Source organism: Ranitomeya variabilis, chromosome 4, assembly GCF_051348905.1.
Source record: "Ranitomeya variabilis isolate aRanVar5 chromosome 4, aRanVar5.hap1, whole genome shotgun sequence".
NCBI classification, from domain to species: domain Eukaryota; kingdom Metazoa; phylum Chordata; class Amphibia; order Anura; family Dendrobatidae; genus Ranitomeya; species Ranitomeya variabilis.
The window spans coordinates 539176904-539191582 of NC_135235.1; the positions used below are offsets into that span (position 1 = coordinate 539176904).

General features: G+C 53.6%; 1 protein-coding gene across 1 annotated transcript in view; it reads left to right on the forward strand.

The window, feature by feature from the left end:
- Positions 1-14679, forward strand: part of LOC143769134 (vasoactive intestinal polypeptide receptor 1-like) — a 259746-nt gene that overhangs the window by 193515 nt on the left and 51552 nt on the right. The window contains exon 10 of the mRNA XM_077257715.1: positions 11615-11706. Coding sequence (XP_077113830.1) covers positions 11615-11706 — 92 coding nt within the window. The remainder of the gene's footprint in view (positions 1-11614; positions 11707-14679) is intronic.

Below are 14679 nucleotides of genomic sequence, written 5' to 3' on the forward strand. Positions count from 1 at the left end.
AGCTGGTCCCTAATAGCATGCCACGGCCGTGACACCGCAAAGTCTTAAGAAGCCGTAGGGAGGGGAGTGAGAGGCGAGGATATGCACTGCGCATGGCCACGGATCTCAGGCCCGCGGTGGGATTAAATCAGAAGACACTGCGAGGCAGGCTCTCGGCCAGCGCGGCCGCACAGGCGCAGCCAGCCTGACACCAAATGATGTCAGAAGATGGGCAGCGCTAAGTGTGCCTGGCCACGGGATAACATAACAGCGCAAGCTCCGGGACGGAATCAAACAACGCTGAGGAGCCGGGGCGCGGCGCCGGGGGGGTAGGAATGACGGCTGTGCTGCGTCATATTACGAAGGAAAGTCCCACCTCCGGGACGGTTTCACGGTTTCAGGGGACACATTTTATAAGTGTTTAGTTCTGTGTTTGCAAGGAGCATGATGAAAAGAGCCACCTTTTCCTTTTGCATCTTTTGTGCTGCACAAGCTGGCTCTTTCAGCTACAAACGCCTTGGGGGGGGGGTTAAAGGTTCCCTTTCAACTTTCTCAGGCTTCGGCCTACATTGTGTTCCTCTGCTTTTCCACCTGTCCCTGGGCTCCAACACCGCTAGTTGTTGCCTGGTAGTGCTGTACGCACAGTCCCAACAGTCCCTCCTCTGTTATTGGGCTTCAGTAACGTCAGCTGTTCCCCTGCTGTGTGTGTGGAAATCCCTCCTACCTCCTCCACCTCCTCCTCCTCCACCTGTCCCTGGGCTCCAACACCGCTAGTTGTTGCCTGGTAGTGCTGTACGCACAGTCCCAACAGTCCCTCCTCTGTTATTGGGGTTCTGTAACGTCAGCTGTTCCCCTGCTGTGTGTGTGGCAATCCCTCCTACCTCCTCCACCTCCTCCTCCTCCACCTGTCCCTGGGCTCCAACACCGCTAGTTGTTGCCTGGTAGTGCTGTACGCACAGTCCCAACAGTCGCTCCTCTGTTATTGGGGTTCAGTAACGTCAGCTGTTCCCCTGCTGTGTGTGTGGCAATCCCTCCTACCTCCTCCACCTCCTCCTCCTCCACCTGTCCCTGGGCTCCAACACCGCTAGTTGTTGCCTGGTAGTGCTGTACGCACAGTCCCAACAGTCCCTCCTCTGTTATTGGGGTTCAGTAACGTCAGCTGTTCCCCTGCTGTGTGTGTGGCAATCCCTCCTACGTCCTCCACCTCCTCCTCCTCCACCTGTCCCTGGGCTCCAACACCGCTAGTTGTTGCCTGGTAGTGCTGTACGCACAGTCCCAACAGTCGCTCCTCTGTTATTGGGGTTCAGTAACGTCAGCTGTTCCCCAGCTGTGTGTGTGGCAATCCCTCCTACCTCCTCCACCTCCTCCTCCTCCACCTGTCCCTGGGCTCCAACACCACTAGTTGTTGCCTGGTAGTGCTGTACGCACAGTCCCAACAGTCGCTCCTCTGTTATTGGGGTTCAGTAACGTCAGCTGTTCCCCTGCTGTGTGTGTGGCAATCCCTCCTACCTCCTCCACCTCCTCCTCCTCCACCTGTCCCTGGGCTCCAACACCGCTAGTTGTTGCCTGGTAGTGCTGTACGCACAGTCCCAACAGTCCCTCCTCTGTTATTGGGGTTCAGTAACGTCAGCTGTTCCCCTGCTGTGTGTGTGGCAATCCCTCCTACCTCCTCCACCTCCTCCTCCACCTGTCCCTGGGCTCCAACACCGCTAGTTGTTGCCTGGTAGTGCTGTACGCACAGTCCCAACAGTCGCTCCTCTGTTATTGGGGTTCAGTAATGTCAGCTGTTCCCCAGCTGTGTGTGTGGCAATCCCTCCTACCTCCTCCACCTCATCCTCCTCCACCTGTCCCTGGGCTCCAACACCACTAGTTGTTGCCTGGTAGTGCTATACGCACAGTCCCAACAGTCGCTCCTCTGTTATTGGGGTTCAGTAACGTCAGCTGTTCCCCTGCTGTGTGTGTGGCAATCCCTCCTACCTCCTCCACCTCCTCCTCCTCCACCTGTCCCTGGGCTCCAACACCGCTAGTTGTTGCCTGGTAGTGCTGTACGCACAGTCCCAACAGTCCCTCCTCTGTTATTGGGGTTCAGTAACGTCAGCTGTTCCCCTGCTGTGTGTGTGGCAATCCCTCCTACCTCCTCCACCTCCTCCTCCTCCACCTGTCCCTGGGCTCCAACACCGCTAGTTGTTGCCTGGTAGTGCTGCACGCACAGTCCCAACAGTCCCTCCTCTGTTATTGGGGTTCTGTAACATCAGCTGTTCCCCTGCTGTGTGTGTGGCAATCCCTCCTACCTCCTCCACCTCCTCCTCCTCCACCTGTCCCTGGGCTCCAACACCGCTAGTTGTTGCCTGGTAGTGCTGTACGCACAGTCCCAACAGTCCCTCCTCTGTTATTGGGGTTCAGTAACGTCAGCTGTTCCCCTGCTGTGTGTGTGGCAATCCCTCCTACCTCCTCCACCTCCTCCTCCTCCACCTGTCCCTGGGCTCCAACACCGCTAGTTGTTGCCTGGTAGTGCTGTACGCACAGTCCCAACAGTCCCTCCTCTGTTATTGGGGTTCAGTAACGTCAGCTGTTCCCCTGCTGTGTGTGTGGCAATCCCTCCTACCTCCTCCACCTCCTCCTCCTCCACCTGTCCCTGGGCTCCAACACCGCTAGTTGTTGCCTGGTAGTGCTGTACGCACAGTCCCAACAGTCCCTCCTCTGTTATTGGGGTTCTGTAATGTCAGCTGTTCCCCTGCTGTGTGTGTGGCAATCCCTCCTACCTCCTCCACCTCCTCCTCCTCCACCTGTCCCTGGGCTCCAACACCGCTAGTTGTTGCCTGGTAGTGCTGTACGCACAGTCCCAACAGTCCCTCCTCTGTTATTGGGGTTCAGTAACGTCAGCTGTTCCCCTGCTGTGTGTGTGGCAATCCCTCCTACCTCCTCCACCTCCTCCTCCTCCACCTGTCCCTGGGCTCCAACACCGCTAGTTGTTGCCTGGTAGTGCTGTACGCACAGTCCCAACAGTCCCTCCTCTGTTATTGGGGTTCAGTAACGTCAGCTGTTCCCCTGCTGTGTGTGTGGCAATCCCTCCTACCTCCTCCACCTCCTCCTCCTCCACCTGTCCCTGGGCTCCAACACCGCTAGTTGTTGCCTGGTAGTGCTGTACGCACAGTCCCAACAGTCGCTCCTCTGTTATTGGGGTTCAGTAACGTCAGCTGTTCCCCAGCTGTGTGTGTGGCAATCCCTCCTACCTCCTCCACCTCCTCCTCCTCCACCTGTCCCTGGGCTCCAACACCACTAGTTGTTGCCTGGTAGTGCTGTACGCACAGTCCCAACAGTCGCTCCTCTGTTATTGGGGTTCAGTAACGTCAGCTGTTCCCCAGCTGTGTGTGTGGCAATCCCTCCTACCTCCTCCACCTCCTCCTCCTCCACCTGTCCCTGGGCTCCAACACCGCTAGTTGATGCCTGGTAGTGCTGTACGCACAGTCCCAACAGTCCCTCCTCTGTTATTGGGGTTCAGTAACGTCAGCTGTTCCCCTGCTGTGTGTGTGGCAATCCCTCCTACCTCCTCCACCTCCTCCTCCTCCACCTGTCCCTGGGCTCCAACACCGCTAGTTGTTGCCTGGTAGTGCTGTACGCACAGTCCCAATAGTCGCTCCTCTGTTATTGGGGTTCAGTAACGTCAGCTGTTCCCCTGCTGTGTGTGTGGCAATCCCTCCTACCTCCTCCACCTCCTCCTCCTCCACCTGTCCCTGGGCTCCAACACCGCTAGTTGTTGCCTGGTAGTGCTGTACGCACAGTCCCAACAGTCCCTCCTCTGTTATTGGGGTTCAGTAACGTCAGCTGTTCCCCTGCTGTGTGTGTGGCAATCCCTCCTACCTCCTCCACCTCCTCCTCCTCCACCTGTCCCTGGGCTCCAACACCGCTAGTTGTTGCCTGGTAGTGCTGTACGCACAGTCCCAACAGTCGCTCCTCTGTTATTGGGGTTCAGTAACGTCAGCTGTTCCCCAGCTGTGTGTGTGGCAATCCCTCCTACCTCCTCCACCTCATCCTCCTCCACCTGTCCCTGGGCTCCAACACCGCTAGTTGTTGCCTGGTAGTGCTGTACGCACAGTCCCAACAGTCGCTCCTCTGTTATTGGGGTTCAGTAACGTCAGCTGTTCCCCTGCTGTGTGTGTGGCAATCCCTCCTACCTCCTCCACCTCCTCCTCCTCCACCTGTCCCTGGGCTCCAACACCGCTAGTTGTTGCCTGGTAGTGCTGTACGCACAGTCCCAACAGTCCCTCCTCTGTTATTGGGGTTCAGTAACGTCAGCTGTTCCCCTGCTGTGTGTGTGGCAATCCCTCCTACCTCCTCCACCTCCTCCTCCTCCACCTGTCCCTGGGCTCCAACACCGCTAGTTGTTGCCTGGTAGTGCTGTACGCACAGTCCCAATAGTCGCTCCTCTGTTATTGGGGTTCAGTAACGTCAGCTGTTCCCCTGCTGTGTGTGTGGCAATCCCTCCTACCTCCTCCACCTCCTCCTCCTCCACCTTTCCCTGGGCTCCAACACCGCTAGTTGTTGCCTGGTAGTGCTGTACGCACAGTCCCAACAGTCCCTCCTCTGTTATTGGGGTTCAGTAACGTCAGCTGTTCCCCTGCTGTGTGTGTGGCAATCCCTCCTACCTCCTCCACCTCCTCCTCCTCCACCTGTCCCTGGGCTCCAACACCGCTAGTTGTTGCCTGGTAGTGCTGTACGCACAGTCCCAACAGTCGCTCCTCTGTTATTGGGGTTCAGTAACGTCAGCTGTTCCCCAGCTGTGTGTGTGGCAATCCCTCCTACCTCCTCCACCTCATCCTCCTCCACCTGTCCCTGGGCTCCAACACCGCTAGTTGTTGCCTGGTAGTGCTGTACGCACAGTCCCAACAGTCGCTCCTCTGTTATTGGGGTTCAGTAACGTCAGCTGTTCCCCTGCTGTGTGTGTGGCAATCCCTCCTACCTCCTCCACCTCCTCCTCCTCCACCTGTCCCTGGGCTCCAACACCGCTAGTTGTTGCCTGGTAGTGCTGTACGCACAGTCCCAACAGTCCCTTCTCTGTTATTGGGGTTCAGTAACGTCAGCTGTTCCCCTGCTGTGTGTGTGGCAATCCCTCCTACCTCCTCCACCTCCTCCTCCTCCACCTGTCCCTGGGCTCCAACACCGCTAGTTGTTGCCTGGTAGTGCTGTACGCACAGTCCCAATAGTCGCTCCTCTGTTATTGGGGTTCAGTAACGTCAGCTGTTCCCCTGCTGTGTGTGTGGCAATCCCTCCTACCTCCTCCACCTCCTCCTCCTCCACCTGTCCCTGGGCTCCAACACCGCTAGTTGTTGCCTGGTAGTGCTGTACGCACAGTCCCAACAGTCCCTCCTCTGTTATTGGGGTTCAGTAACGTCAGCTGTTCCCCTGCTGTGTGTGTGGCAATCCCTCCTACCTCCTCCACCTCCTCCTCCTCCACCTGTCCCTGGGCTCCAACACCGCTAGTTGTTGCCTGGTAGTGCTGTACGCACAGTCCCAACAGTCGCTCCTCTGTTATTGGGGTTCAGTAACGTCAGCTGTTCCCCAGCTGTGTGTGTGGCAATCCCTCCTACCTCCTCCACCTCATCCTCCTCCACCTGTCCCTGGGCTCCAACACCGCTAGTTGTTGCCTGGTAATGCTGTACGCACAGTCCCAACCGTCGCTCCTCTGTTATTGGGGTTCAGTAACGTCAGCTGTTCCCCTGCTGTGTGTGTGGCAATCCCTCCTACCTCCTCCACCTCCTCCTCCTCCACCTGTCCCTGGGCTCCAACACCGCTAGTTGTTGCCTGGTAGTGCTGTACGCACAGTCCCAACAGTCCCTCCTCTGTTATTGGGGTTCAGTAACGTCAGCTGTTCCCCTGCTGTGTGTGTGGCAATCCCTCCTACCTCCTCCACCTCCTCTTCCTCCACCTGTCCCTGGGCTCCAACACCGCTAGTTGTTGCCTGGTAGTGCTGTACGCACAGTCCCAACAGTCGCTCCTCTGTTATTGGGGTTCAGTAACGTCAGCTGTTCCCCAGCTGTGTGTGTGGCAATCCCTCCTACCTCCTCCACCTCCTCCTCCTCCACCTGTCCCTGGGCTCCAACACCGCTAGTTGTTGCCTGGTAGTGCTGTACGCACAGTCCAAACAGTCGCTCCTCTGTTATTGGGGTTCAGTAACGTCAGCTGTTCCCCTGCTGTGTGTGTGGCAATCCCTCCTACCTCCTCCACCTCCTCCTCCTCCACCTGTCCCTGGGCTCCAACACCGCTAGTTGTTGCCTGGTAGTGCTGTACGCACAGTCCCAACAGTCCCTCCTCTGTTATTGGGGTTCAGTAACGTCAGCTGTTCCCCTGCTGTGTGTGTGGCAATCCCTCCTACCTCCTCCACCTCCTCCTCCTCCACCTGTCCCTGGGCTCCAACACCGCTAGTTGTTGCCTGGTAGTGCTGTACGCACAGTCCCAACAGTCCCTCCTCTGTTATTGGGGTTCAGTAACGTCAGCTGTTCCCCTGCTGTGTGTGTGGCAATCCCTCCTACCTCCTCCACCTCCTCCTCCTCCACCTGTCCCTGGGCTCCAACACCGCTAGTTGTTGCCTGGTAGTGCTGTACGCACAGTCCCAACAGTCCCTCCTCTGTTATTGGGGTTCAGTAACGTCAGCTGTTCCCCTGCTGTGTGTGTGGCAATCCCTCCTACCTCCTCCACCTCCTCCTCCTCCACCTGTCCCTGGGCTCCAACACCGCTAGTTGTTGCCTGGTAGTGCTGTACGCACAGTCCCAACAGTCCCTCCTCTGTTATTGGGGTTCAGTAACGTCAGCTGTTCCCCTGCTGTGTGTGTGGCACTCCCTCCTACCTCCTCCACCTCCTCCTCCTCCACCTGTCCCTGGGCTCCAACACCGCTAGTTGCCGTCCAGAAGTGCTGTCCGCACAGAGCCAAACACCTCGCCAATGTGTTAGTGGGGTTCAGCACCGCCAGCTGTTCCCCTGCTGTGCAGCCGGCAACGTGTATTGCGACCGCCACGCAGGCACAACAAGTTAAATTTAAGGGAACCTGTCCCCCCCCCCCAGGCGTTTGTTACTGAAGGAGCCACCTTGTGCAGCAGTAATGATGCAAAGGGAAAAAGTGCCTCTTTTCGTGGTGCTCCTTGCACATGCTGATCCTAACACTTATGAAAAGTGTCCCCTCCTACCGTGATACCGTCCGGTTGGTGGAACTTTCCTTTGTGATGTGACGCAGCACAGCCGTCATTCTTACCCCCTTGGCGCCGTGCGCCGCCTCCTCAGCGTTGTTTGAATCAGTCCCGGAGCCTGCGCTGTTAGGTTAGCCCTTGGCCATGCACACATTTTGCGCTGCCCGTCTTCTGACATCATTTGGTGTCAGGCTGGCTGCGCCTGTGCGGCCGCGCTGGCCGAGAGCCCGCCTCGTACTGTCTTCTGATTTAATCCCACTGGGGGCCTGAGATCCATGGACATGCGCAGTGCATATCTGAACCTCCACCTCTCACTCATCTCCCTACGGCTTCTTCAAACTGTGCGGTGTCAGCTGGTCCCTAATAGCATGCCACGGCCGTGACACCGCACAGTCAGAAGAAGCCGTAGGGAGATGAGTGAGAGGTGGAGGTTCAGATATGCACTGCGCATGTCCATGGATCTCAGGCCCCCAGTGGGATTAAATCAGAAGACAGTACGAGGCGGGCTCTCGGCCAGTGCGGTCGCACAGGCGCCGCCAGCCTGACACCAAATGATGTCAGAAGACGGGCAGCGCAAAATATGTGCATGGCCAAGGGCTAACCTAACAGCGCAGGCTCCGGGACTGATTCAAACAACGCTGAGGAGGCGGCGCACGGCGCCAAGGGGGTAAGAATGACGGCTGTGCTGCGTCACATCACAAAGGAAAGTTCCACCTACCGGACGGTATCACGGTAGGAGGGGACACTTTTTATAAGTGTTAGGTTCAGCATGTACAAGGACCATAATTAAAAGAGCTAAGTTTACCTTTTCCAGCATTAGTGCTGTACACGATGGCTCTTTCAGCTACAAACGCCTGGGGGGGGGGTTAAAGTTTCCCTTTCAACTTGCTCCAGTGCAGGCTTCGGCCTACACTCTGCTCCCTCTCCTCCTCCTGCTGACCCTGGGCTCTAACACCGCCAGTTGGGGCCCAGATGTGCTAGCTGCACAGAGCCAAACACCAGCCAATGTGTCAGTGGGGTTCAGCACCGCCAGCTGTTCCCCTGCTGTGTAGCCGGCAACGTGTCCTGCAACAGCCACGCAGACACAAGAACTGAAATTGAAGGAAACCTGTCCCCCCTCCCCCAGGCGTTTTTACGTTTTACAGCCACCTTGTACGACAGTAATGCTGCATGTGTGCAAGGTGGCTCAGAAACTTATTCTCCTTGCCCATGTTGAAGTGAACACTTCTAAAAATGAGTCATCTGCGACCATTAAAACGTCCCTCAGGTGTGATTTTCCTTTGTATTGACACGCAACAAGCTCCTTGGTAGCGCTGCCCGTCTTCTGATATCATTGTTTGGCTGCCTGCGCCTCTGCGGCCGCCTTGCCCCACACAACGCCCCTCGGTGTCTTATTTATTTGGACTGCGAGGGTGTGATTGATGGGCATGAACGGTGCATTTCTTCGCCTGTCCCTCATCTCTTTCCGCCTTCTTCAGACTGTGCGGCTTCATGGCTGTGGCATGCGATAAGGGATCAGATGACGCCGCACAGTCTGAAGCGGGTGTAAGGACCCGAGTGTGAGAGGCGAACATATGTGCTGCGCCAGGCCCTGAATCCCAGCCCCGCAGTGTTTTAACAATGTTAAGACACTGCGGGGCTGGGATTCATGGTCATCGCGAACCGCACCGGCCGACATTAAATGATGTCAGAAGATGGGCAGCGCTAACAGCGCTAGGCCAGGGGATAACATGACAGCGCAGACTCCTGTACAGCAAATAACAACGCTCAGGAGGCTGCACCCAGCACCAAGGTGGGATTCTTGACATCTGTGCTGCGTCTCATTACAAAGGGAACTCGCGCCTCCAACACAGTTTGACTGTATAAAGGGCTAAATGTTATACGTGTTTCATTCAGCGTGTGCAAGGAGCAAAATTAAAAGAGCAACCTTTGACTTGTGCAGCACTACTGCTGCATAAGCTGTGGCTCTTCTACTTTGTAACCCCTGAGGGGGGGTTAAAGGTTACCTTTGAAATTGGTTCAATTAGGCTTCGGCCTACACTCTACTCCCCCTGCAGAGCCCGGGCTCCAACACCGCCAGTTGGGGCCCGGTACTGCTAGCTGCACAGAGAAAAACACCAGCCAATGTGTCAGTGGGGTTCAGCACCGCCAGCTGTTCCCCTGCTGTGCAGCCGGCAACGTGTCCTGCAACTGCCACGCAGGCACAACAGACCCAAAGCTGCCGCCAGTGCAGGCTTCGGCCTACACTCTGCTCCATCTCCTCCTCCTGCTGACCCCGGGCTCTAACACCGCCAGTTGGGGCCCGGTACTGCTAGCTGCACAGACAAAAACACCAGCCAATGTGTCAGTGGGGTTCAGCACCGCCAGCTGTTCCCTTGCTGTGCAGCCGGCATCGTGTCCTGCAAAAGCCACGCAGACACTTGCTCTTGTACCTTCTGCTCCCCATCCTGGTTCCAGTACCGTCAGCTGGTTCCGGGCAGAGCCTTTGGCTTAGGTGCCTCCCTCTGGGTATCCGAGTTCCACCAACGTCAGGTGGTCCATGGTAGTGCTTTCAGGCACGGGTACCTCCTGCTTAGTAACCGGGTTCCAGTAACGTCAGCTGGTCCTCGGTAGTTCCATTGGCTCTTGGACCTTCGGCTACCCATCTGGGTTCCAGCACCGTCAGCTGGTTCTCGGCACTGTCTTTTGCTCTTGTACCTTCTGCTCCCCATCCTGGTTCCAGTACCGTCAGCTGGTTCCGGGCAGAGCCTTTGGCTTAGGTGCCTCCCTCTGGGTATCCGAGTTCCACCAACGTCAGGTGGTCCTTGGTAGTGCTTTCAAGCACGGGTACCTCCTGCTTAGTAACCGGGTTCCAGTAACGTCAGCTGGTCCTCGGTAGTTCCATTGGCTCTTGGACCTTCGGGTAGCCATCCGAGTTCCAGTTCCATCAGCTGGTTCTCGGCATTTTCTCAGCCTTCTTGTACCTTCTGCTACATTTCCAAGTTCAAGAGACTAAACACGATGACCCGGAAGACCACCCCTAAGATGACGACGACACCAGAGACGACAACCACCGTGATGACGACGACCCTGGAGACGATGACCCTGAAGACCACCCCGATGACGACGACCCCGGAGACGACGACCCTGAAGACCACCCCGATGACGACGACCCCGGAGACGACGACCCTGGAGACGACGACGACCTGGAAGACCGAGAAGCAGAAGAACAAGAGGCTGCAGAACAAAGAGCAGAAGAACATTAAGCATAACACTAAATATCAGAGCAAAAAATATTATCTAAATTATAAGCAGAAGAAGACTAAGCAGTGTATGGGGGTGAGTCCGTTCCTCCTCGTGGTGCCCCTGGATAAAGCCTGATGCTGCAGGCCAAACTGAACGCGGACAAATGTAACTGTTTTGTGACAGGCAGAACGGAAGGTGTAATCTTCAAACTTTTATAGATAACAACTACGGGAATGCCTGTCACAAATAAGAATATGATGAAGAAGTAGAATATGATGAAGATAATAGTAAAATAAAAAGAATATGAACAATGTAACCAAAAAAATAATAGGTAGAAGATGAAGAAGAAGATGAATAAGGTGAAGAAGTTGATGTCAAAGAAGCTGATGATGAGGATAATGAAGAAGAAAGTGTGGGAGAAGTAAAAAAGAAGGTGAAGGGCGTGGAAGTAGTGAAACATCAATATCTGACAAAATAAAAAAAAAATTAACATAGTCAAAATCTTTCTAACGCCGAACGTCATAAAAAACAAAACAAAATCCTGCTATTCTATTACATTGGGCTAAACCTCTGTGCCTTTAATGTCTCCGCCACGTCCCCCAATACATCCTACATTATTCTTAGTTGTTTTCCTTCATGTAGAATGAACCTACAAGTTTATAAAGGGTTTATTTTAATTCCGATATTTTCGTCCCATTGACTTGCATTGGGATCGGGTATCGGTATCGGATTAGATCCGATATTTTGACGGTATCGGCCGATACTTTCCGATACCGATACTTTCCGATATCGGAAAGTATCGCTCAACACTATACGTGTATAATTCCACATGTGTTGTTTCATAGATTTGATGCCTTCAGTGTGAATTTACAATTTTCATAGTCATAAAAATACAGAAAAATCTTTAAAGGAGGAGGTGTGTCCAAACTTTTGCTCTGTACTGTATATGAAACAAACTATACAGTTATTCCAGGAACAGCGCCACACCTCTCCATGGCTTGGTGTGGTAATGCAGCTCAATTATGCAATATAAAATCGGTGGGGTGCTGTTTTTTTTTATATATAAAAAAGGCAGCCATATTTTTTGAGTCCTATTAAAATTATGTAGCTACTTCCAGTTTCTGAAAGTAAAAACTAAATAAATATAATCCTGCAGACTGAGAATTAGGATGCAGATGTAGAATCTTCAGAGATAACAGCATTTCTTCCTGTCTTTTCTTACTCTTTAGCTGAATTTCATCATATTTCTAAATGTGATCAGAATTCTTCTGCAAAAAATACGATGTCCAGATATCAGTAAAAACTACAAGCAGCAGTACATGTGAGTAACGCTGAGCCATCTTATATTTTCTTTTTGAGTATTGAATACAGCATGTTAACCCCTATCATCTATAGTAAGAAAAACATGGATTTCTCTGGAATAAGACATCGGATTGCAGATATCAAGGTATCATTTTATTCAGCTTCCCATGACTTACTCGCCCATATAGACAGCTTAGGAGGGTTGAGCATACTGCCACAGAACCTGGACCACTGGACTTTAAAATACAAACAGTGAAGAATGGCAGCACTCCCATTTCAAAAAAGTTAAAATTTTATATATTCCAAGTTTATATGGGCTTGGACTAAATACACTGCTCAAAAAATAAAGGGAACACTAAAATCCCACATGCTAGATATCACTGAATGAAATATTCCAGTTATAAATCTTTTGTTCATTACATAGTGGAATGTGTTGAGAACAATAAAACCTAAAAATGATCAACGTAAACCACAACTAATATCCCACGGAGGTCTGGAGTTGGAATGATGCTCAAAATCAAAGTGGAAAATGAAGTTACAGGCTGATCCAACTTCAGAGGAAATGCCTCAAGACAAGGAAATGATGCTCAGTAGTGTGTGTGTGACCTCCACATGCCTGTATGATCTCCCTACAACGCCTGGGCATGCTCCTGATGAAGCGGCAGATGGTCTCCTGAGGGATCTCCTCCCAGACCTAGACTAAAGCATCCCCCAACTCCTGGACAGTCTTTGGTGCAACGTGACGTTGGTGGATGGTACGAGACATGATGTCGCAGATGTGTTCAATCGGATTCAGATCTGGGGAACGGGCAGGCCAGTCCATAGCTTTAATGCCTTCATCTTGTAGGAACTGCTGACACACTCCAGCCACATGAGGTCTGGCATTGTCCTGCATTAGGAGGAACCCAGGGCCAAACGCACCAGCATATAGTCTCACAAGGGGTCTGAGGATCTCATCTCGGTACCTAATTGTCACGATCAGCTGCAGCCGCTAATGCGGCCCAGCTCATAGACGCCCTCAAGCCGACCGACCGCGAGGGTGTGGGGCGCGCATCCCCCGGGGATGCAATATGGACCCTTTATACTGCAGAGGGGGACCTGGGCCTACCTGAACTATGGGAAGGCAGAGACCGGGGTTCTGTGGTAGCTGAGCATGTGGACAAGGAAACACGTAGGACTTGATTACACCGCACAACTTCAGGTATAGAGAAAGTATAGTTTACTAAAGTAAAGTCACACAGTACATAAATCAAACATGACTATGCCAGGCTCCCGATTCCACACCTCCCAGAAGGTTACCACCCAATGGACCCCAAGGCACCAATAAATCACTGAGGCACACATAGGCGGGACATCAGGACACGGGCTGGACATCAGGGTACATGAGGTCATCAGGATGCAGGCAAGACATCAGAACACATGAGGACATCAGGATGCAGGCAGGACCAGGGTACATGAGGTCATCGGGACATCAGGGTACATGAGGTCATCAGGACATCGGATAGACATCTGGGACACTGACGTGGCAGCCCAGGTCATCAGCTGGGACACTGGCGTGGCAGCCCAGGTCATCAGTTACATCAGGACATAGGACACAGGACATCAGGGTACACACAGGACCAGGACATCAGGGTACACGAGGTCATCAGGACTTCAGGGTACACGAGGTCATCAGTACGCAGGCAGGACATCAGGGTACAGAAAGGACATCAGGACCTCTGGACCCAGGGTCACTGGCAGACATCATACAGGAGTCGTTCGGTTCCGGACATCTGACACGACCTACAGGCACCACCACAGTCATCAGGCTCCAAGCTCCAGACAGCGGTCATCAGGCTCCAGGCAACGGACCTAGGAAGAACTCAAGTGGGATGGTGCTAGAACCGCAGGATTACTGGGCCTACCAGGAGCTAGCACCACATGGTATCCAGAGCACAGAGTAGTAGATGCTCAGCAGAAACACCGGTTACAAGAGACTCAAAGTCACTGGGTGCAAAACTCCAGATGCAGAGGGATTCCAGGAACATAATCATAGCAGACACAGTTCAGACAGGTTCAGGTACAGGGCAGGTACAGGATCAAGGATTCGGGCCTGAATATACTGCCTCCAGGACAGGCGTCAGAACAGGACAAAACAGGAATCAAGGCAAGGACTTTGGTACCAAAACATAGACAGGAGAGGTGCAGGAACACAAGCACGCATATCAAAGTTCAGGAGCTTTGTGAGTAGCTCAGGCCCCACCCATAGGGCAGGGGAGCTTTATATAGAAGCTGACCCTCAGCAATTGGCTGGGGACAGCATTTCAAGTACACACACTAACCCTGATAAAAGCAGGGGAGGTGTGGCCGTGCACGCCCTAAACACAAACAGAAGCAGGAACTGTGGCTTAGGGCACCTGGCAGCGACTGTAAGCACTGACACACATGGAAAGTCATGCACCAGCTGCAAATGACCTCACAACCCGCAGACAGCTTCCACAGTGGCAACCAGGGACCGCACATGCAGATGGTCAAGCAATAGAAAAGACCTAACCACCCATGTACGGCTGCGCAGCAGAGCAGGGAACTGAGAAGGCTCCATCCAGGTAACAGCCAACAGTATCCAAGCTCAACTTAGGGGGAAAGGAGCAAAGGGTTAAAGCAAGCATATGCATTGTCACGCTGAAAACCAGATACAGACAGAACGGCGTGACACTAATGGCAGTCAGGCTACCTCTGGCAAACAGATGGAGGGCTGTGCAGCCCTCCAAAGAAATGCCACCCCACACCATTACTGACCCACTGCCGAACTGGTCATGCTGAAGGATGTTGCAGGCAGCAGATCACTCTCCACGGTGTCTCCAGACTCTGCCATGTCTGTCACATGTGCTCAGTGTGAACCTGCTTTCATCTGTGAAGAGCACAGGGCGCCAGTGGCAAATTTGCCAATCCTGGTGGTCTGTGGCAAATGTCAAGTGTCCTGCACGGTGTTGGGCTGTGAGCACAACCCCCA